The sequence below is a fragment of the Gouania willdenowi genome, chromosome 13 (assembly GCF_900634775.1).
Source record: "Gouania willdenowi chromosome 13, fGouWil2.1, whole genome shotgun sequence".
NCBI lineage: Eukaryota > Metazoa > Chordata > Actinopteri > Blenniiformes > Gobiesocidae > Gouania > Gouania willdenowi.
The window spans coordinates 14,896,971-14,921,535 of NC_041056.1; the positions used below are offsets into that span (position 1 = coordinate 14,896,971).

At 40.2% G+C, this 24,565-nt stretch overlaps 1 protein-coding gene across 7 annotated transcripts in view; it reads left to right on the forward strand.

Annotated features, from left to right (window-relative positions):
• cux1b (cut-like homeobox 1b) overlaps positions 1-24,565 on the forward strand; it is a 76,677-nt gene that overhangs the window by 26,495 nt on the left and 25,617 nt on the right. For all 7 annotated transcript variants that reach the window (XM_028465709.1, XM_028465705.1, XM_028465706.1 and 4 more), the window contains exons 3-9: positions 858-905; positions 5,400-5,478; positions 10,336-10,473; positions 12,945-13,068; positions 17,145-17,221; positions 18,043-18,109; positions 22,251-22,299. In XM_028465709.1, coding sequence (XP_028321510.1) covers positions 858-905; positions 5,400-5,478; positions 10,336-10,473; positions 12,945-13,068; positions 17,145-17,221; positions 18,043-18,109; positions 22,251-22,299 — 582 coding nt within the window. The remainder of the gene's footprint in view (positions 1-857; positions 906-5,399; positions 5,479-10,335; positions 10,474-12,944; positions 13,069-17,144; positions 17,222-18,042; positions 18,110-22,250; positions 22,300-24,565) is intronic.

Below are 24,565 nucleotides of genomic sequence, written 5' to 3' on the forward strand. Positions count from 1 at the left end.
TAAGCAGGGTCACTGAGGTGATGACCTGTCCTCAGCCCCAGACAACCAGTTGTCTGGACTTATTTCAGGAGGACGAGGCCTTTTCCAGACTTTGGTCCTCAGTCTCTCTGGGATGCGAGCATCTGACGGCCTTGGGCTTTTTGACGTTTGTTTTCTAAAGTTTATCTTGAGGACATCTGCTGTTGTCCTACATCTAAGAAAAAAACGAGAAATTAATTTTACGGTACATATTGTCCTATGCTGATTTACATTTTCCCGTACATGCTAGTTCAGGTTTATCAGGATGTGGCACTTTTACCATCACAGCGACTGGCAGCTATCTAATCTCAAACAGCTGACTCATTTGAAAAAAGTCATGCAATGCAATGAGAAGCATTTGTTCTGTACGGAAAACTTGTGATAACCGTGAGCCGATGCCGCAGCTAATTTTCTAGTACGGGTCACGCGCACCAACAGTGCCTCTGGGTGGCCCAGGTGGTAATGCACCTGTTCTTATAAGTAGCGCTGTCTGCTAAAGCACCTCAGGGTACAAACCTGGCCCCCTCCCCATTATCATGTTCATTACTCACGCACCACATTTGCTTCAATAGCATTGGCTGAGTGGTTGCGGTGCACTGTTGGTAAAATTATTAAATATATAGAGCAGGGTTTACAATGAAAGCCATTTTATTCTGTCCCTGTGTGTCACTGTCACCCCTTTAAAGTCAAAAGTTCTGTGTTCCTGTTGCACCAACATCAGAATTAATGAAAAAAGTTATAAATCAAACATTACTAACTATAAAAAAACAAAACTTGCTGGTTTATATGTGGCATAATATAAAAAATATTTATAAATATCTTGTTTTTATTTTTTTCAGGATTTACGGAAACAGGTTGCCCCTCTACTTAAGAGCTTCCAAGGAGAGGTGAGTGTGTTACTGTGTGTTTTTTTTCTCCCTGGTTGATATTCATTGACTGGTCTTGCTTTTACTCTGTAATTTTCCCTTTTTGTTGTTCAACTTTCATCTTTCCCCCAACTTTCATTTCTCACTTCACTCTCTCCTTTCAGCCATCTCCTGTTCTTTCTCCTGCCGCTATCTCACTTCCGCTCTTTCCTCTCTTTCCTCTCGTCTTTGCAATGGTCTGCTCTTGATTTTCTGTCCTATTCATGAAGTCCTGTAGCCTAAGGGTATGTTTAAATTGCACCTAGCTAAAAAAAAAGACACAACAAAACTCCAGCTCTTGCCAGTTCTAGCTACCAATGTTATCTTCTTAGACCTATATAAACAGCTTTTATTTGTTTATTTATTTTGCATTCCACTGCTGAGATCCAAATTTTCTGTACCTTGACCAATAGATTGCAGCCTGTGTGCGCACTATATCAAACTCCCACCGCTCTGCTCTTATCTCCTTCATCACTTTGGCCTATTTCCATCGTGGCTCCTCCTCACTAGCAGCCATGCATTTCCAGTTCACTCCCATATGTGAAAGTCAAAGGGAAGTAGTGGAAGTGGCTGGTGTAGACTGGGGGCGTTATTCAGGGGTAAGAGTGGGTGGGCAATCTGGAGCATCTTTGCACGAGTGTGTGCACACACTGTCACACGCACACAAACAATTATTTGAATAGATAGTGACAAGGACTGCTGTGCTACCAGCCAGAGAATATTGCAGTTGAACACCGGGTTGGTTGGTATCCATATTCCTGTGTTGGAGCGAGAACCACAACCAGTGGTTATGTTAAAAAATACTGTAATTTCTAGCAGTTCCTCCATGTTATGCTGATGATTCTCAGTCTATTTAGAGAATAGAAACGGCGGCGGTGTAATTGGGGCTTTGTCAGCTGTTTCCACCATGCTTATGTTGATACACCTCATCGGCGTGCCCAGCCCAACACGCCAAGACACAAAGTGGGTGGTCGCAGGAACTGAGAAAGACATTATCTTATGATTATTGAGATAATACTGTACACTCCGCGCCAAGCTGAGAACAGCCCATCAATCAGTTGCCTTTTTCTGAACACTTGCATGTTGCAACACGAGTGGCTCTGAGAATGTGTAATTTTAGCCTGGCTTTGTTTGCTTACCCCTCGACGCTTTGATCAAGGACAAGACGGCACCAGTAACCAGAGGGTCCTGTTGATGCCCCGCAGTAACTCATCCTGTAAACAATTTGCCAAAGAAGCTTGATGCTTTACTAATCGACTGTGGAAACCAGACAGAACAATATAAAGTTTCAGCCCGTGAGTGCGGAGGTTCTGAGGCTTTGTTTAATCTTTTGTCATTGAAAAAGTGGGCACCCCCAGGTCAGAATTATTACCAATAACAGTACTGGTAATTTTTCCACAAAGCCTTAGTTTGGTAAACGGGTTACGTACGTGTGTGTGTGCGCGCGTGTGTGCGTGTGTGTGTGTGTGTGTGTGTGTGCGTGCGTGCGGGCTCAGTGTTCCCTGTTGGTCCATCGATCAGATAAGCTTTTCCATTATCCAAGGCTTCAGTCTCTGCTTCCCAAAGCTTCCCCTTATCAGACTCTGCTGGGGCAACACACACATGCATACACACACATACACACACACAGGTCAGCCTTATGCCCTTCACACACCATGGGTAAGATAGGGGAGCGAGGCAGTGCTGAGTGATGGTAGCACAAGGTGCTGACGTATGTGCGTATATGTTTGTGTGAGCGGATGTGTCAGGGGATACCTTTTGCAATTGGAAGCACTTCTCATCGGTAACCCTACTGATACTGGCGACGTATCATTTTTGTGACTTCATTTGTTTTGCTTGATCTGTAAATGTGTGTGTGGGGCAGGGAAGCATGTAATAGCAGATGTCATTTGGATTGGGTAAAAGAGCTGCAGTCTGAAAACAGCAGGCTTGTATTTGCAATTCTTGGGTGGTCTTCTAATGGTTTGGTCCTGCAGTTAACCTGCCTCTAACTGTCGGGTGTGTCCTACTTTAAATGTCTATTTCCTGCCTCCCCATGTTGGTCTATATAAAGCCGCTGTACCACTGACCTTGGCCTAGTCATTGGAAGAGTCACACAGCTGGGTTCCTTCATTGCCATTGGTACAATTATTTAAAAAAAACGAAATTGTTGCCTTATGGATCTGTTTTAGTTGTTTTCTTTTGATCATAAAAGCTACGTTACTCAGAAATTCTGATAACATGACCCAAGCATCCTCATTTAGGCACTACTGATACTGAACAGGTTGTGTGTTGGTGTGTGTGTGAGTGGTATAAGTACTCATCTGTAATCTCCCATTAGCAGCCATGCATTTAAGGATCTTGATAGCTCTGTGTCACACACAGCACATGAAGAGGATGAAATAAATGAGATGGCATGTTGTGAGAAAGGGATGTATATCAGTGGGTTAATATATATGCGTGAGTGTGTGTTACTGCACATGTGAGGCATGAAACAAGCGTGTGACAGGGAAACATGCGAGGAACAGGGATGTTGAAAAACGTGAAGGGAAGCAAACAAATTAGTCAGAACATGGAAGTTACAAGAGGGAACATTTGACAGCAACAGAGGAAGAGAGAGAGATGGGGAGGGGGGAGGGTGGTGGAGAGACAGAGGAATAAAATAAAAGGAAAGAGGGAGGGGTGCTGGCACCAGCCTACTCAGGGCCAGATGTTTTGCGGCTAAAAAACTAGAGATGAATCAAAGCCATGTGAAGAGATTTATTAGGTTCCCATAGGAGGCCAGGCAGTATTACATGTAGGCCGCTCTGTTTACAGTGGCAAGAACCCCTAAACCACCCATCAACTAAACTACTGGCTTGGCTGGGAATGTGAAGACTTTATATTTGGACTTATATAGGCTTTTGTCTTTATTCTTTTTCTCTAGCAAATGTGCTGGAGGAATTGGAAGAGAAACAGCAGGCTGTTTAGTCTAAGTGCGTGAGCCAGAGTAGTCAGCTGTGTCCCTACCTACTACAGTAGCACTATCTGGATGTCTATTATGACATCTGTTTCCCTCCATTTAGATGTAATTTCAGACATTTTTTTACCTCCTCTGTCTGCTTTTCATTTTGAAGTGTTGAAACAGAGCCTGCAGAATAACTTTTTCCCCATGTCTCAGCATTGACAACATTATAAAAGTTCCCATCCCAATATGACTTTAGAACTAATCTATGGATCTATCCTAATGCTGTCCATTTCAATAATATCGGTGATGGAATGCATTCCGTGCCCTCTTGTGTTAATGGCTGCATCAGTAATGGATCCACACTGTATTGCCGCTAAGAGCTGACTGAATAATCTGCCCCTGCTGTGGCTGGAAAGACTGAGCCAGCTGTTTAATGATGTCAACATGCTGGAGGGAAAGAGAACACACACACACACACACACACACCAACATCGATTCACTGATGGACGTGCCCAGTTGAAGACAGACGGACATGCACACGGCAAAAGAAATGCATCCGTCATCGCAGGAACAGCTGAACTGAGGGAGGAAACCCCAATGCAGCCACTGTCAAGACAGCCCTGATCACATGCAACATTCCACTGCATAGTGAGGATAGACAGATATGTAGACCAGTCTCACTGTGAAATTAATGGCTCTGGCTTTACAGTGTAGGAAACATTCGATATTTTTCCTCAAAATGGCGATATATAAGTCTTGATAATTTTAATTCAAATGAAGAAAGACAATTCAGAGTTCACACAGGCACATTTATTAACACACAGTTAATTTGGTTGACCAATTAAGGATGCCTTCATCTGGGACGTCAGGCTTCTATGTTGTAAAATGAAGACATTTTTGATTGTAGATGTTCAATTTTAAATATTCACAGGGGGTGGCCACATTGGATTTTCAAATATGGTGATGCTAGACAAGGTTACTGTCAAATACGCATCATAATTAGAATCCCTGAGGTCCAGAAACTTAGAAATGTGTTTTTGATTTTAATTATGTGACTTTTGTTTGGCTAGTAACAGAAAAACCTGTATTTGGGTGACTGCTATTTTGAGTAGTCCAATTTGGTGACCCCATTGAGAATTGTCTCCCACCAGATTTGAATTCAGCAGGTCTAAAACTGCAAGTATGCCAAATTTCATGCTTGTAGACGAATTTGCACAATTCTACCCCTAACAGACCAGACTACTATAAGGGACAGCACGTGTGAGTGAGTTCTGTAGTGTGGATGTTTGGTGGAATGTCTGGGTTAGGACACAGTCCGTGATCATCTAACTGTGTTTTTGATGCTGTTCTGAGAAGTAATGAAAACAGCGACTCCTAAAATGAATATTTTAATACAAAATAAGCTATTAAAAAAAAATATATATATATATATATATATATCGATATAGGCAATATTTAAATTTTATACATCGCCAAAATAGAAAACTTGATATATCTTGAATCTTGATATATTGCCCAGCCCTAGGTGTAACTTTTTCTTATTGTTACAGATCGATGCCCTGGGTAAGAGAAGTAAAGAAGCTGAGGCCGCCTTCTTGAACGTGTACAAGAAAATAATTGATGTACCAGGTAAGGCTGCTTTTGTTTATGTGTATCTACACTTGTCTAGACACTTTTCAAGACCCCTGGTTACCCACACACAGAGAAGACAGGCCCCTAATGGGAACAGAGGAAAGAAGAGCGTGACACTATCCCTCTGGTGCATCTTCACCGCTCATCCAGGCATGTGCGACACCTTAATATGTCCCCACGAGATCCCATCCCCACTGGTGCAGGCTTCAGAGTCTCTCAACAGAAGGTGCGTCGTGATACGGATGACAAATGCACCCAACGATGGCTGCAGCTAAAGCGCACACATGAGCAGTCACGTTCAGGACAGCGAGGCCGAGTGGGGACGCCGGCACAGAGTGTTACTGAGCGCGATCACAGTGCTGCTGGTTGGAGATTTTCTGCTATATTGCAGCCCTGCAGGGGCCCACTCATGTAGGAACAGAGAGGAGCTGAGTTCATCTATAGCGGAAGGAGGTCATCATATTCCCACATGCATAGACCTACAGTAATATCTTTGGATTGTACTGCTCCCAATAAGTCAGCGCCAGCACTGACGGGGCTATTCTTAACTTGTAGCGAGACAATGATGTAATGCCTGATGCACACATAGACACAGACCAGTCTGACTAATGCAGCAGTCTTGAAAGAGGAAACTGTGTGTTTTGTTCTGTCTTCTATCAGCTGAAGGCCTGGTTAGTCAGTTCAGTGTGCTCTGCTTTAGATTAAAGGTGTCTGCTGAGAGTGTTCAGCACCAGTGGCCTATGAGCCAATCAGCTTTTAATGGGCTGTACAGTTCATTTCCAAGAGGGGGGCAGTGGGGGGGGAACTAAGGTTTGATAAGAGAGAAGGAAAGTTGATTTCCAAGGTTGCAGAGGCAGATACAAGTCCTCATTCAGGGCACGGTGTTGTTGCTTGGTGTTTGTTTGTACTTGTTGTTAGACCTTGCGTGTGCACGGGGCACACGCGCACGTCACCTTGACAGCCAACAATCAGCATGAAATTCCTCAATCGTTCGCTGTAGATCTCTCATTAGCATAGTTAGGGTATCTTACTGCGTCAGATGCACACACGTACACATGCACACGGAGCCCTTACCCCCAGCTGCAAGCTGTCAGTTCATCTTATCAGTAGAACACACACACACACACACGCACATGCACACAAACTGCTCTTTTAGCTGTTATGCTGATGAGCGTCGCCCGCGTCTCTTGGCTGCCTGTCACCAGTCTGCCACCCATGAGCACCAATCAGATGTGATTGGCCTGACTGACAGGGCTCTCTTCATCACACTGACAGTTAACCCTGCTGTGTGTTGACAAAGATGTTGGTAAAAAGCCTCCAGAAAGTTGCCTCTCTCCCTTTCTGTTGTGCTTTTTACTCATCTTTTTGCCTCCGTGTATTTGCTGTGGTTTGAACCGTATGGTTTTTTACAATTTTCTTTTTGTTTATTTCTGGTTCAAGCAGCATTACGGTGAGCAGTGTTGGATGGTCATAGCACAGGGACAACTTGTACTGCTTATTTTTTTAATCCTTAGCAGAACAAATGATATCTATTGGCTTGAGTATGTCCCTGTCAACAATGTTCTGTTTGCTACCAAAGCTGATAGTTTATCACTTTGTGGAATATATGGATAGCATTTGGTGATAGATACATCCTGTGTGTGAAAAGTAACCATGACCTTTCACAACTTTGTATCAAGTCCAATATTTGGGTGCCGTAGAAACACTCTTCGCAATGCAAGGGCTGATGATACTTAAACATCAAGGAGTGTAGTTTACACTCCTTCAAACTATTACATTGATTTTAAGCAGGCTGTGAGCAGAATCCTGTTCTGATACTATTAACAATGCTATACATAAAATAATATAGTATTTTTGTGTAGCGTTAGCTAATAAAGGTTCAGCATTATACAAAACCATAACTCATTTTAATAGTTTTAATTGTAATAATTTTAAAGCCAAATTATTCATTTATTTATTTCTACAGCCCATTGTGTTACTTAATGAAATTAATTAATGCAAGTCATTGACATCTCTATTAAAATGAATCTGCATCTCGAACACTATAATCCATCTTAATTAAAAACACATAAATATTTTGAAAGTGACAGTTTTGTGATTTTTAAACACTGCTCACTGGGACCGCAACAAATTTGAAAGCAACCAATTAAGACGTGTTTTAGGTGCAGGGCTTTTTTCATTCAAGTTAGGTGAACAGTGCAGGATTTGGATTTTGTCCCTAGTGATCCTCTGCCAAGGCTCTGCTACAGCTGTTCGGACTTCTTTAGGCATTTGTCCCTCAGTTTTGTCTCCGGCAAGTGAAATGCATGCTCAGATGGATTAAGGTCAGGTAATTGTCTTGGAACCTTCCACTTGATTGCCTTGAGAAACTCCGCTTTGCGTTCCCAGTGCTCTGCTTTGGGTCATTGTCCATCTGCACTGGAAAGTGCAGTCCAATGAGTCTTAAGCATTCGGCTATTTGTGAGCTATTTTGTTGCTGATTTTCTCAACAGTCACATTATCAATAAACCTTAGTGAAGGCAGTGTGAAAGTGTTGTAGTGTGAACATATATGTCCGCACTACTACACTTCCAACACAGTCATTCACTGATGGCCAATGTGCTTTAAATCTTAGTGTATATTAGGGATGGGAATAGAAAACCAGTTCTTTCTGAGACCCTGTTCCCAGTAATCCAATTTCTAGGAACAGTTTGTTTGCTTGCCTGTCAATTCCGCTTATCGGTTCCTCTTACGTCTCAAATACGGAACTATAAACTCCTCCAGGTCCTGTATATTGTGTTTATGCTCGCATCAAGTGAAGCTCCTTCCACCATATAGTTGTTTGTTTTCCACGGCGGAGAATCCACCTCCTCCACCCGCAGCTGCACTGTCCTCCGTACTGTTTGTAGCATCGCTGTTGCTACGCTACTCACTTTTGGGTTCTATACACTTGCTTCTTGGGCAGACTTTTCTTCCAAAAACAACAAACAAGCAAGCACACATACCTCGTTGCCAGTTTATGTCCTCATGACAAGTAATCGGACACGGGAGACGGACTGGTACTGATCATTGTCTTTAGTTTGCTCCTACACTCGTTCACATGTAACAACCAGGGGACAGTGTCTCTGAAGGTCCATTTATAGAAATGTAAACAAAGGCTAAACTAAAGCTTTATTGTTTAAATACATAACAGGTGCAGCTGTACTTTTGGTTAATATGTTCTTTTTTACAGAATAATTATTTTTGTTTTATGTCTGAATTGGTTTTGGATCAAGTTGTAGAAGTTCAAAAGGAGCACTGTAAATATTCTCAAATGTTTGTAGCCAAAATGTGTCATAATGATTCATCAATTTTATATAGTGCTTTTGTATATATTATTATCCAGTGAAAACAATCTATATCTGGTGGATTAAAAGTGAGCTGCTATTCCTGCAGGAAATTAAAGAGACAAAGATAGTATGATAAAGAGTTAAAGCAAACAAATCCATTTGTGTTATTTAATTCCCTCACCCAATGAGAATCGATAACAGAATCGTTAAGGAATCGAATCGAAAAGCAGTATTGATAATGGAATCGGAATCGCTAAATTCTTATCAATTCCCAATCCCTAGTGTATATACCTTTTTTTTTTTGTGTGTGTGTGTGTGTGTAGTTTTAGTTGAGTGATGATGTCTTGTAGCTGCTAACCTGTACTTCCAACTTCCTGGCATTCTCATTGGACTTTTCCTGACTCTAGATGTAAATGTCGCAGCATATTCCTACATCATTTACCCTGCTTTTAATGGATCACTAAAACCTTTTTAAATTTAGTTGTGCTGTTTACTCGAAATGTTAAACATTCTGTCAATATACAGTTGTTTATGATGTAACTAAGGGTGTAAAAAAAAATTGATTAGGCGATATATCGCAATATTTCACTGCTGGATTATCTTATCGATCCAGAAACATGTCAAAATCGATTATATTAACCATGTTTTTAACAAAAAAGTTTTTAATTGCGCTGAAATTCAGTGAAATATGCATAGCACGTATACGCCTGGTCACTAGGTGTCAGTGAACTACTACCTCACCCCTCAATGCATTTTAGTTTGGAAGTTGATTGCACTTTATTTTCATTATACACACTGGGCACTGTTATAGATGTACCGTATGTGGTTTCTTTAAAGAATTTAAGAACTTAACACAACCAGAATCAAAAGTTAAACCTTTTTTGAAAAATTTGATAAACATACTTGTTTTTGATATTGGTACTTGAATTACAGTTTGTTACCATTTACTTGTTCTCGCAAGTTTAAAAAACATGAAATAAAATGTATTTCATACCATTTCGTACAATTTGTAATTATTGATATTGTCATGATATGTACTGTATTGTATTGTTTAATATCGGGATATATCGTGTCCTGAAATGCAAATCATGAGTCGTATTGTATTGTCACAGTTATGGCAATGCACACCACTAATTCCTACATCATTTATCCTATTTTTAATGGATCGCAAATAGTTTTTTAAATCCAGTTGTTTTTTCCCCTCACAATTTAGTTGTGACGTTTGATCGAAATGCAGAACTGTGAATGTACAATTGTGTATGATGTGATTGTAAAATATATTTTTTAAATTTTATGGGATTTGCTTTCTGACCTGCAAAGCCCGCCCCCAAGTTCAAAGCTCAGGGTCAGGCTAAGAACAGCTGTCTAAGGGATTTATTACCTTAACTAAGGACACTTTACCAGGCGGAAAAGAAAGAAACAGCAACAACCCACACTTGCTCATGCAGGGCTTTGAATGATGTACTCCAAGCTCACTACTACCCCTCACCGCTTGTCTAATCTGCAGTTATTGTGTGTTCACACGATGTGCATTTTTCCCCCTCAGATCCTGTACCTGTGTTGGAGCTGGCTCAGCAGCTGCAGCTGAAGCTCCAGAGGATGCACGACATTGAGACAGAGAACACCAAACTCCGCGAGACACTGGAGGACTACAACAAAGAGTTTGCAGAGGTTAAAAACCAAGGTTAGAGATACACCTTCTGGGATAATTCTGACTTTGTGAGGGACACAGACAGAGGCCGCCTGGTTGAGTGATTATGCATCATAAATTCCTCCCTGCACAATTAATATTTGTCAAATCTAAGAGCTTATGTAGCATTTCAAAGTCAAATTTAACCTTATCACTTCTCATCTTTTTTTAGTAGTTTTAAATTACATTTTAAATACGAGATATACAGTGTGTATATATATTAAAAAAATATTGATTAAACATCTTTTATCAGAGGTCACATCTCTGAATAATGTGAAGTTTATTTCAAAAGCCTGATGTGTGTAATATTAATGATGTTGTGCAACAATAGAAAACAGTGATTATTGCAATGAAATTATTCAAGGTTAATTTGACTTTTTTAAAATTGCTTTGTTGAATAATTCTATTTGTGTGAAAAAGTATAAAAAGTTTCTGCTTTTACTCTCAGAGTTTATGGTTAAGATTGATGTTGAGAAATTTTGAACACTGTGAAACTCATAGTGCATTTACGGGAAGAATTTCTTCAAAATGTATGTGTTGACACAAAAGCCTTTTGAACATTTCTCCTTTTTCAGTGTGTTGCTTTTCATCCAGCGCTTACAACTACTACCACTGCATTTTAATAGGCCGAGAATTTTTTACAAATATATTAAAGCAACATATTGTGAGGCTTTTTCAAGAAGCGAGTCCACATTTGAACATCTTTAATGACTTATGAATGTTTAATAGACACCAAAAAGAACACGGTTTTACATTTTCAAACAGGCTTTGAGGGGAGGAAACATTAGGTACAGTTCCATGAATAAAAAATGACAGGCTACCTCAGGGTGAAGACGGAAGGAAAAAAAGTGACAAGAGGCAAGAAGATGAGTGAGAAGTGGTAATAAAAGTGGAGTAAATCTAGTCGGAAAGCAGGGGTTAGCGAGCGAGCGGGGAATGTTTTGGAATCCCGCTCTCCTCAGTGAGAGTTAATAAGAACAGCTCGATAGCGGCAGGGTTCCATTCTGCTATTGATTTTCTTGTTCCCTCATCCTTTATCCCTCCTTCCCACCTCAATAGATGGGGGCTATTTAAACCCCAAAACACACTAAGGAACTCCCATTCCTGTTACACACACACACAAACACGCACATGTGCACAGACACACACAGTGCAGGGGCCATTGATCCCTGCAACCTAAATGTTTAAAGTTCAGTTAAGCATTTAGGGGTAAGAGGGCTCTGAGGGGACTCTCCTCTATTGATTATGTGTCAGAGCAGTGAGACTGGAGTTTAAATCACACACGCACACAAACACAAATACACACACGCCCGCACACGCCAAGTGCTAAGAGCCTTCAGTCAAAGGCAGAAAGCAGCCGTGCTCTATATAATTGTCTTACTCACTTATATCTTTCTCACACTTACACACACTCGCACACAGAGACCTATTTATTACTCCAGTTATGTGTTAGATTTATTTTAGGCTGCCCCTTTCGGAGTCGATCCGTCAGCAGGTTATGGAGTTTCAGGACAAATGCAGTCTTAAGGAATACAACCCATCTAATGAATGTAGAATATTCTATACCACCCATGGATGTAAATATTAGGAACCATATTAAAAGTTATTTCTTGAGCTAAATATCAAATAACCTATCAGTCACCACTGTCATTTGTCATGATTAGGAAACTATTATAGATGATCTCTGTAGGGTTGTAGCAGATTACTTGATGTAAATCTTTTTAAGTGAAGTAAAGGCACGGAAATCTTTGATGTCTATTTTTTTTCAAGTAAAATTTCAAGTTTTTCTGTGGCAGTCTGTGTCACCTTAGTGTGGCCTAACGCTGGTTTTAATAATCATTACATTCAGAAACTATAACACTAGGAGAGTGCTCACTTTTGCCAAACCCCAAATATTCTCTTTGCCAGATATAGGCAGTTATCTGGATCATGGTACCATGATCGTTCACACTTTTCAGGCTTGGAAGACGTTTCTATCTCCATTAATAATGTTACAGTAGATTAAAATGTATGAGGACCCCAAAAATCATGATTAAATGCACAATCTGGATCAGATCCTGATGAGACTTGGTGGTGTAATTGAGGAACATAAATGAGTCAGATTTCAAAAAGATTAGTCAATTACGAACCGAGATTTGAATTTTGGAAATTTTGCTAATGAGATTTTGAATTTGAATCAATATATTGGTCTGGATTTCCTCTAGATTTAATACAATCCTCCCTTGTGTAAGGTCTATCTTTGGTTAAAAAATTGTCGAAATCCGTTAACTACTTTTAATTTAATTCTGCTAACAGACAAACAAACAAATAAATTATGGTGAGAAATATCACCTCCTTGGTGGAGGTAATGAACTGTTTGAGTGCACTGATATTTATTGTGCTGACCTTTTCATAATCGGCTTTCCCTGCTGTTAATTGCTCTGCTTTCCAGTCGTTCACATTTTCTTTTATTCTATCTTTTTTAGAGGTGACCATCAAGAACTTGAAGGATAAGATCCGAGAGTACGAGCAGTCTTTTAAGAACCAAGCTGAGAATCTGGCCCAGGAGAAGCAGCTACAATTACACAATGACTATGCAGAGAAGGAGAGGTGGAGTACAACTACTTGTGTCTTTTTTGTTGTGCCATGTGTGACATTGTAAATGTCTGCAGTTGGGAGCAATGTATGCTTGGTATAGCCCATGCCTTATTTCATTTTAATTTTTTTGAACCTGTGGGTCATTTGTGACCTCACATCAGACTGCTAATTGTAATCTGTAAATCATATTGAAATATGATCATTTTAGAATGCAATTTGTTAATACCTTAAACTTAATAGCAGTTAAAGGAGGCATTGCTCAATGAAGTTATGCTTACTAGAGTTTAGATCGGGCCCAAAAAATCCAGCCCGACCAGACTTGGGTCCACGGGCATAAAGCCCGACCCCACCCGAGCCTGACTTATTAACTTAAATTGTAGGCCCGAGCCCAAAGCAAACTTGACGTAAATTATTATTTTATTGAATGTATTGCAGCCGGTAGATTATTAGCGCGGTGCCTCGCGCAGAGAGGGGAGAGAGGGGGGGCGTGCACACACTCACCGCAGCCCAAAAGGTATTGTAATGACGTGACTTGAGCCATTATCACAGTTTTACAGGCTTTAATGGAGGTCATAGTAACACAGCAAAAATAAACAAACACACAAGGAACTGTCATACACTCAGTCTTTTCCCCGCTTACGCCTGCCCTTTCCCCAGCCTCCCAGCCAATCAACACTCAGAACGCATGTAAACAAAGACACACATTGGCAGAGAAAGGTGCACGTAACCATGATGCACGTAACCACTGAATACACACATGTGGAACATAACCAGAACATAGAACCCAGTTCGTTACAGCATAGCAGACCAGACCGGGCCCGTACGTGGAGCGCAGACCTGACTGAAGCACGCAATCATATTTGTTCCCTGCGTTCCAGCAGCAAGTGAGGAATGAGCGAAATCAGCAAATAATATTCAGTGAATGTGAGCAGAAATCACTTTAGAAATGATACCACAACAATATAGAAGTGTTTTTGTGTTTATTAAAAAATAATATTAATGCAATTGAGATTTTAAAAAAGAATGAAGTCCGAGCCCGGCCCAACAGCTAGGCGGGAAAATGAGGCCCGAGCCCCCTCAAACTCGAGGCGGGCTAGGACCAAAAATCTAAACTTTAATGTTACTGCCTTATTTTTTCTGTATTTTAATGAATGGTAAGACTAGGGAGATTAAAGACAATGCAAGCATTTTTGTCATGTGGGAGCTTGTCTTTTCTTTGATGGAAATCCACACCTCAGGTCTCTTGTTTTCTGTCAAACCAGATACATTTCAGGTACATACGGTTACTGTCCCAAACAATACAGGAATGCCGACTTTATTTGAAGTAGTGGTTCGCTTTTTCAAGCAGTGTTTAAAGGTACTTGTAAAAATAAGCCTTGAGAAGGAGGTTCTACTGCTTAAAGTTGCAACAAGTTATAGAGTGCGTGATATATTATTGTGTTGCATCCTTGCTTAAAACTTGTTCAAAATGTTGCCATCCTTTTTCAGTCATCAAAACATAGTTATTCGTTAGGCATTGTTAAAATGAATAATTTGTTTCAGCAACTTTGTTTTGCTGCTGCTCATGAAGTCATCATCGTTCATTTGACATCACCCACTAAACTTTGGGACACATTGACCAAATATCTCTTAGATTTTTATGGTACTGTTTTGTGTCAAAATGAGTGAAAGAAAACCATCAGAACTTCTTGCAACCGTGCCATTGTAAATAATTAACCGTTGTGTGGTGAATGGGGCATTTGCTGTTTACACTGTTAGTATTTTTGGAAAAAATATAGTTTAAATATTAAATAGCTAAAACTGAAATTCTGATAGCTTGTAAATCCATTGGATGCTGCGTTGTGTTCCTGGCAATGCTTTGCTGCAGCTGTCTATGGTTGCACCTAGTTTTGGGCTTGGTTTATTTATTTTTCTCTCTTTATTAGGGCTGGGCGATATTAACCAAAACTCATCTCAATGTTCTTCGTGACGATATAGAATATAAATCTTGATAGTTTAGTCTTAACAAAAAGACAATTTTGAGTTAAATTTGCTAATGCAAAATGCTACACAGTCATATTTATTAACAAATAGCTGCACAATATGTGCCACTTTTGGCTTTTCCTTTTTTTAAGGAAAAGCACGTGTGAGTAAGTTCTGTAGTGTGGCTTGTTAACTTTGCGTTTCATGCTCTTCTGAGAAGTAGCAAAAGCAGCAATTCCTAATATGAGTATTTTAATACAAAATAAACTAATCTATTGTTATGGGCGATATTGTAATTTTCTATATTGCCAAATTAGAAAACTCAATATATCTTGAATCTTGATATATTGCCGTTCGTTATTACCGGTAAGTGAAACAGCCAAATGGTTTTAGATCACACATTTTCTTCTATTTGCTGGTTTGCTTCTATTATGTGTCGGTTCATTGTCCATCTGCTCTGTGACTGCTGCTCTTGTTCTGGCGGGTTTGCTTGTATTTTTCCACTGATATTAACATCGATATGATTAGCACAGCAGACCAGCTGCCTATAGTCCAGCGACTTTTGATTCCTTGAAAATTGGACATCCTTTTTTGTGTTTCTGCCAATACCTTCACAGTTGACCTGCTGTAGGTGTAAATGCCTTCCTCTGTGTTAATCAGACTAAAAATTATTTCATCTTGTGCGTTATTATTACAGAGAGGCTTTAGGCTTTTATCTCCAATGACCAGAACCTGGCACATACATCCGTAAAATTATTGATCCTAAGATTTAAGCGTATTAGAATTTTCTACAAATTCTCCATACACACAATGTATATGCTCTGAAAATAAACGTAAATAGACATCTTGCCTTTTATGGCCTTTGGGGCTGAAAAATTCAAGTGTTCCTCCTAATAAGGCTTTCTGCTTTCCTTCATGTGTAGCTATCACCTCTTCCTGTTCCAGACATCTCATTTGATAGATGCCTTCATGTCTCTCTAGTTTAGTTTTACGCTCAACAATTTTTGCTACATCCATTTTTCTTCTTGTCAATATGTGTTTTTGTTGCATAAATAGAAATGTTCCAAAAAAAAGCACAAAACATTCAAATGTCTGGAAAATGTTACGAATGCTTTTTGGCGTTCATTTCATGATTCAGTGATTAAAATAAAGGATTATGAGGAAAATTTGTTGAAGAAACATTCCTATATTTCAGACTAAATTGATTAATTTATAGGGAGTAAAGGGTTAAGTTAGTGCGTCTGGAAAGCAATTAGTAACAGAACTTGGATGAGAAATGATTACTGTGAAAAGTTTAACTGTAAAAGACTATTTCTTTACACTCTGTGATGGGAGCATTTTTGTCTAGAAGTCAAAAAGATTTTTGATGTGTTCACCCTGACAATTCACTAAATTGTTGTGCCAGCGATGTTGTTTGAAGCTTCATTGAGGCAAGTTTTAAACGCCCAGTAGAAGATCAATTGTACAACTGTATTTCCTGTACGTCAGTGTTTTATAGGCCCCTTCCTGTCTGCTGAGAGCTGACTTCCTGTGTCTGAGAGGGGCAGTAAATGGATGGCACCTCAGATGTATTTTATTCAAGGAGGGAGAGAGAGAGGGAGCGAGATGAAAGGATGGAAGAAGGGGCAGAAAATATAGAGATGACAGGAGAGACAGATTGGCGGGGAAGGGGGGCATCAAAGAGTGCCATAAAGACCATCTTTGAGCACGATTATTGATGTTTTTACACGCAGTGGCAATTTCTCAGCAAAGCCCAACTTTTTATATGCTAAGAATGAATCTTTTTTATCCTTGTGGTTTCTGCCACCCTCTTCCTCGCCCTCCCCCCCTCTTTCCCTTGCTCACTCACCCTCAGTCTTCCCCCCCCCCACCCCCCCACCCCCCCGCCGCCGGGTGCTGTGTGCCCCAGTGGCCAGACATTCCTGCCTAATAGGGCTGCTTAATGAGGAGTGGGTTGTGTTGGGAGGTTTTTAGTGAGTGAATGCACTTCAGAAATGGTGGGAAAATGGAGAATAGCAGCAGTTTCCACCAAGTGTGAATCCAAGATTTACTGACTCACTATCTCTTAAGTGTGACTTTCTACGCCCTGCTCTCATGTTGCTGCTCTCTGACTGCCTGTGTTGCAGGAAACTCCAGGAGAGCCAGGACTCCATGTCATCACGGCTGGAGGAGGCGGAACACAAGGCCCAGTCCCTACAGACAGGTACCTGCCTCCTTTAGCTCCACAGGCCTCCTTTGTTCTGCCAACGATTAAAAATCATACATCTGTGAATGAGACAGGGCCACATAATACCCTAGTGAAAAGTCGTAAATGGATACATTTCTCACTGAATGCTCACCTTTTGTATCAGTGTGGAAAAAGCTTTTAGCACCATAGAGATGACGTATTAATTTAGGGCATTATAGACCACAGTGTCTTTTCTTCAAAATGCCACAACAATTTTTTTCCATCTGTATTTTAATGTTTAAAGTAAATAAAACTATTCCAACTAAAAGTTAGAAGACACACACCTGTTCTGTTGAACAAAAAAATACCTGTTTTCAAGGTTTGGAAACCCTAAATATAAAAAACAGTGTGGGTGATAATGTTGCCCACAAACAAGCAAACATTTGTCTGACTTTGTTTGCTCTTTTCATTTGACCATAAAATGGTAGCAACTGATGAATTTAGTAGGTGGAAAAGTCGTAAGAGTGCGACTCAAAATAAGAGGCGGTGTCCACGTTGACCATGATGACATAATGTCCTCGGCAGCCTCTGCAGTTTCATGGCGTCACTTGTTTGCGACTGCTTTCTTTAATAAGACTGTTTTTGTCTGTTTTTTTCCACCACAGACTTTACTTTCAGGCCCTGTTAAAAATATCAACTTTGGTATTAGGACAAGATAACATTAAGTGAATTACTATAATCTGAAGTAAAATTACTTGAGTTTTTCATAAATGATTTCACAGCAAAGAGGAGAGCTTAGTTTATAGCGTCCCTGCTTTTTATCCACTCACTCCTGCTTTGTTTATCATCTTTTGCAGCACTTGAAACAACTCAGGCTGAGCTCTTTGATTTGAAGACAAAGTACGACGAGGAATCTTCAGCAAAGTATGTGTCTGGCTGATGTATGTGTGTGTTTGTGGGTGACTTCTCCCCTCTGGCTCCTCCATGGTCCTGACATAATCATCCTGTTTAGAGAATCTCCCTGTCTGGAAACTCCCCCTTTCCCCCCCCCGACAGCTGGATTGTGTCCCACAACGCACCTCAGCCTCCAAATCCCCAGTTTTACCCACGCACTGTAAATTTTGAGAGATTGTAATATATTCTTTTGACGCAGCAAAGTATCAAAACCAATTTGTTATGTGGTAAACTCTAAAATGCTCACTGAGAAAAAAGCAGTCTCACTTTCAGATTTCAGACTTTTCTAAAAGGCCCCATAAGATATGATGGCTTCAGTTGCTTGAGATGTGTGCATCCATCATTATTGATCTCATAGTCATGGCGAGGATGAAAACAGAAGCTTTTCCATGTCAGCACCTCTCACTGTGAAGTGGCACTTCATGACATTCACACTTGTTGTTCCTTCAGGGTTTGAAATGAGAACCAAAACCTCTTGAATATCCCAAAAAACATTTAAAAAATCCTAGTAAAGTGGTTTTGTTTAAAAAAAAAAATAAAAAATTCCAAACGTCTGATGTGGTAATATGTGTAACACAAGACAGACGATGTAAACTGTCCACCTAAATCTAATGGTGTTTATTAAAACAGTGCTTGGCATGTTGTACACAGGCAAAGTATCAACTTGGCTTTTAAGGTCCCTCGCTCCCTTCCCATTTACCTTGGCCCCAACTCACCGTGTCTCTCCATTACCGGAGTTGTTAGATTGATTGGCTGTTAAAAACAGATCGATCCCTCCTGTCTTCCTCACTTTCTTTTGCCCTCTTTTCAGTCCATCTCACTCTCGCATTTTTTTGTTTTTTATCTCCTGCATTGTGTGTCTGTGTGTGACCGGAAAGGCCACAGTAAGATATTGCATGCCATGTAAAGGCACTAATCAATAGGCTTAATAGTGTATCGCAGAAGCTCGCCTGTTGATTTTCTTTCCTCATCACTTCTTTGGCTCTACTTCACTTACACTTCCTTTTTTCTGTCCTCGTCTCTTTCAGTTCAAACCACATCTTTTAGCGTACACATCTTTTAGCGTACACATCTTTTAGCGTACACATCTTTTAGCGTACTCTTCTTGCTAGGGCTCACAAATGCTCATAGAGGCTAATAAACACATGCCCGCCAACATCCACACATACAAGCACACATACATGCACACGCCCGCTCACTCATGAGCCCGAGGCAGTCAGGGTCCTTGACTGTGTGGCGTGCTGTGATCTGAAATTTTAATGCAACGCTTTAAAGCACACACAAACCCTCTCTAACCCTGCACCCTCCCAGTCCTTGGAGTCCTTCCCCCGTTTACTGCTTGGCTGAGCAAATCGCCAGTGTTTGGCTGAACACAATTTTTAACCCTTTAATCGCATATATTTTGGCAATTCAAATCTCAAATGCCATAAATATAATACATTCTTTTCAGTGCACAGACACACATGGAAACTCACACACACACACACTTTTGCTAAACTTTTTGCTTAGAAGAACATGGCGTGACAAATCCCTTGTCCTTTTGCTGCATTTGGGCAATCTTTTAGAAAACATAACAAGAATATTTGGTGTGTGCGTGTGTGCGTGCGGTGAGATCGTAGACATAGTGTAGACCCCTTTCTGTGTTGGGGCTGTGAGGGTCTTGCAAGCCACTTTTTAGTTCCTGTTAAAGATTAATGATATATTGATCTCACACACTGCTGGTGTGTGTGTGTGTGCGCGTGCACATGCGTGAGTGCAAATTGCCCTGCAAGTTTGTACTGTTTTATCAATGTGCAAAAGGCTTGAAAGTAATTTGTTTGCATTATAGTTGTTTTCATATAATGGTTGATAATTGGGCAACACTCATTTAACTTTCCTCTGTCCATCTGAAGCACAAAATAGAGCACAACGCACACACACAGCTAGCTTCTTTTTAAGCCTCCTTGAAATCCCCACGGTAACACGCTGTGAAAACGCAACGTGGAGAAAGCCATGGAAAGAAAAGGAATGGAGTGATGAAAGCTGGAGGGCAAAAAGCAGACCAGGAGCTGGAGGCTCCTGCTTGGTAGAGCTGATAAGAGTGTGATAGAGGAGGGAAATGAGAATCTAAATCAGGGGAATATCCTGCTGGCACCAAGGACAGAGGGCAAAAGATGAGGTGGAGGGGGTGGAAAAAAAGATGTGATGGGTAAAAGTGGAGGGCAATTGGAAGAGAATGAAGGAGTTGAATGAGAAGCACAAAAAAGGAAGATAAGAGATGAGAAGGTCCATCTGAGACGGAGAAAGGAAAGCAAAGACTTCGAAGCTTGTTTCAGAAGTCATAGTCACAGCTTTTAGTGATGATGGCACACACACATACGCATGCATTTTATGGGGCAAAAGAATGTGTGTGAACTGTGGCTATTGTAATCCAATTGTGACAGCAAAGAAAAACCTCACTGCAGCACTGTGTCCACTCAGTAGCGCCTCCCAGTGGCAGATACACAGAGCAATAAAGCAATGATTTTGATGTCGCAAAATGAGGCGATATAGCTGTGGACAGCCCTGTCTTTACTGGTGGGCGTTAGATAAGGTAATTCCACTGGGAACATCAGGGGCTGTGGGGGCCATTCCTGCCCTGCCCAGCGGCTGACTGACTGTATCAGGATATGCAGAAAATCCCTTCCCTGTGATCTGCTTTGGCCCTCAGCCTCTAGCTTTGCCTTTATAATTCCCAAATACAGCCAAATCCAAAGGTTATTTAAGAAGACTTTGTGCATCTGTACTTTGATTAAATGATCACATTTGGAGCTGGAGCACGGATGTATTTGGCTTGCTTTACTATCCATAAACGCTCTCCATTACAAGCTTTTCGAGCTTTGTTATCTCTCTGACCTCACATTTGTGTGTGCGCGAGAGTGCGACCGAGTGCACACGTGGGTCCAGCGCACTGTAGCTTAAGACAGGATAAAAGCTGTTGAGGTAGTGTACTATTATGTTGCCTAAATACATACTAGATCCTTTTAACTGTTATGAAGAGAATAAAAGCAGAGAGTGAAAAGCTCTCCCACCCACATCTGATTCTTTTTTGCTGCATTGCCCATGGCACAATGTTGACCTATTATCATCTGTGTCTGTTTTGTTAAACACATTCAAATCAGTAGTACTCAAGCCTATGGGATATAACACTGTTTCTCATACGGTGACACACAAATACAAAAAGCTGCGTGGGTCATTGGGTTCACTATCAAAGGATTGCAGCAAAATCAAAAGGTCCTGATAGATGCAGTCGTGCTCATGTGAGCTCGCGTCTTTGCACTCAATGCAGCCACTCGTGTATTCTTATCGGTGAGTAATGTCTTAAATAAATACGCATTTGTTCACGCTGCATCAAGCAACGCTCATGAGAGTTTTTGTGCTTCTGCATCAACTTCTATGTAAATTCAACTTAAACTTTAAACCAATCAGAGGATAGAAAACAATTGTCCAAAGTAGAACTGTGTTCAAACTGAAACTTGATAGTTTTCCCGTGCCATGTCAGTGCGCTAAAAAATGATTGGGTTTTTGTTAAAATTAGTGTTTATAAATAGTTTTTTTTTCCCGCAAAAGTCCGGTAAAGTGATGTTACATGGATGTATACGTGATGTCTGACCTATTGCCAGTGAGAGGTGAACCATGGCCTCCATCCAAACCATTAGTCAGACACAATCGCACAGCTTCATAGCAGATTAGTGTGCTGTATTAGGACTTAAAGCTCTATTAATGTAATCCCTCTGTTTTAGTGTGGCCTGGGTTTAGGGGCTTACATGTCCTCACTCAGACCCAGTTAAATACATGTATGTACCTACACACACACACATACAAGCTGTTTGGGTTATGGGGTTCACGATCAATGGATTAAGGTGAAATTTAGACAGCTTAACAGAGCAGGCACAAACATGCATACATATGGGTCTTCTAAACAATCACTCACATGCAGGATGTGTCCTCAGTATCCTTTCTTCCACCCGAGGATTCCTCCATTCATCTATCATTTCTGCAGATGTTATTTATAAGCTTTATTTGCAGGCAAACATCCACTGTACAATATCGTTACTGTTAAAAACTATAACCATTTTTTCCTGTCTCTCAGAGCCGATGAGATTGAGATGGTGATGACAGATCTGGAACGAGCCAATCAGGTAACCCACTCAGACAATAAATGCAAAAAATATACTTACCGTTGAAACTTTGACCATATCTTCACAAATGTTGTTCTTGGAAATACAATAAAGTATTTTATTTGGTTTATGGATTTGATTGGATTGATCAACTAATGAAATTTGGTCAAATCAAAGCCAATCAATATGAAACTTTGTATTGTTTTCGTTCTTGAATTTATTTTTAAATTTTTTTTTTAGTCCTTGAATTCAAATGAAAAAAACGTATCAATATCAATTAGTTTTCATGATTTTATACCAGCATTGGCCCCCATGATGGGATGTTTCCAGAGCTGTTTAGAAAGAGAGTAGCGACAACAAAAATTCGAAATAGACTCAAATAGTTCCGGAAGTTATTTACGGGCAATTCGAATCCATTGATTCCGAGTGACATAGCTGGGATTTTAGGTAATTTGTCGCCAATAACTGCATTGATTTACAATATTTATACATGCACCGTCATATGCACACAAATATAGTACACCGTGATATGCTACTAATGTATTATTAATTAATTAATAATTAGTTAATAATTCACATGTTATTTAAACATCTTACCATTCAAAAGTGCATCACAAACTGTCCACTCCGCTCTAGCTCCATTGGGCTACAACAGTCAACTGCTCACTTCTGCAACTATTGTGAGGCTCCATGGACCACCATTGCTGTAAAATAGTCTCCGTAGAATTGCAGACACATGATCCGTAGTTCTTTTTGTAAATGAAACCAAAGGAATGACTTACACTTTACTCTGTCATTGTATCCAAACATACTTTTTTAGATTTGTGGTGGTCTTTTCAAATATAAAAAAATATATTTGTAAATATTCATTATTTCTCTTGGATATAAGTTAAATGTGTTTTTTGTCAACATGTGCATTTTCAAATATGGAAAAGTTTAATTTTCTATATTATGCACTATGTGTAACACACCTACAGTTTTAATAGAAGGTTTAAAATACGGTATTGCCAAACATTTTTCCCCAATTTTTGAATTTGTTCATAAAATATTATTTGTTGTCTAACAAAGCTTTTTAAAATATTTTGCTGTGAATCTTTAGTGCTTTTCCATTCAATTATTCTTGTCCTTGATTATGATACGCCATTGAGTTCATCTTATACTTTATTTACGGAATACCAACACTCGACAGGTTAAACACAAAATAATTGACAAATTATCCATCTCTACTTCACTGTACTTGTCTGCATACTGTTCGAACATTGAATTGTCATTGTCCTGGAATGAAAGGAGAATGCGACTGATTATGGTCTGTCACATGAATCGGTGCGTCAGCATTGAGATAATAATCAATGAATTCATCTCAGCTTCACCCATAAAAAAAGATATATTCACCTATTCAGAATGTATGAAGTGTGCTCCACGGTAAAATACTGATGATTTGCTCATCTCTGCAATGGTTTTACATGTTTATTACACACCTACTAAACTCATCCATCCACACACTGCCCACGGCGCCCCCTCTACCCATGTGTTGTAAATATTCCTGTGGTATCTGTTCATGTCATTGTTGTTAACTTTCATTATTAGCCCAGGAGTATGATTTGTGGTTAAAGGGGTAGCACAGCAATGTAATGTTAATATTAGCCTAGAGGTTAACGCTCCAACTATAATGCCACACACAGACACACACACACACACACACACACACACACACACACACACACTCTTCACACTTGTGATTTGAGGTTTACAGCAGATGACAGCATGGCCTCCAGCTCAGTCACAGACCTTTTTTTATATGCTTTTATAAGAAGAAAATGGAAAACAGGATTTAGCTTTTGCAACCAGCAGTCCAACTCCCAGCCAGCCAATAACAACCCTCGATATGGTTGCAATTTAGAGCACAGTGCAATCAGCTCCTTGTAACTCCTAATGATGCCAAGTTGGCCCATGTTTGTGAATGAGTCCCAACCCGAGCAGGGTGGTTTGGCCATAAAGCCACGGCAGCAAAGCAGCAAGGCAGCGGGTGTCTCAACAACTCTCAGTAATATAATAATATTTTTAATTAAGGAAATATCCATCCTCAGCTGTCATGCTGCACTTCATCTCCACCATGGCTACACCATGTATTATTTTGTTTATGCTGCGAGGCCCTTGGCTTCTATCACACACCCTCACACACACTCCCCTCACTGAAACTTTTTCCTCCTGCATTTTGATTGCCATTTGACTGATGCTCATGCAGTTTTTTTTATTTATTTTTTTAAATAAAGCTCCAAATTAAAAC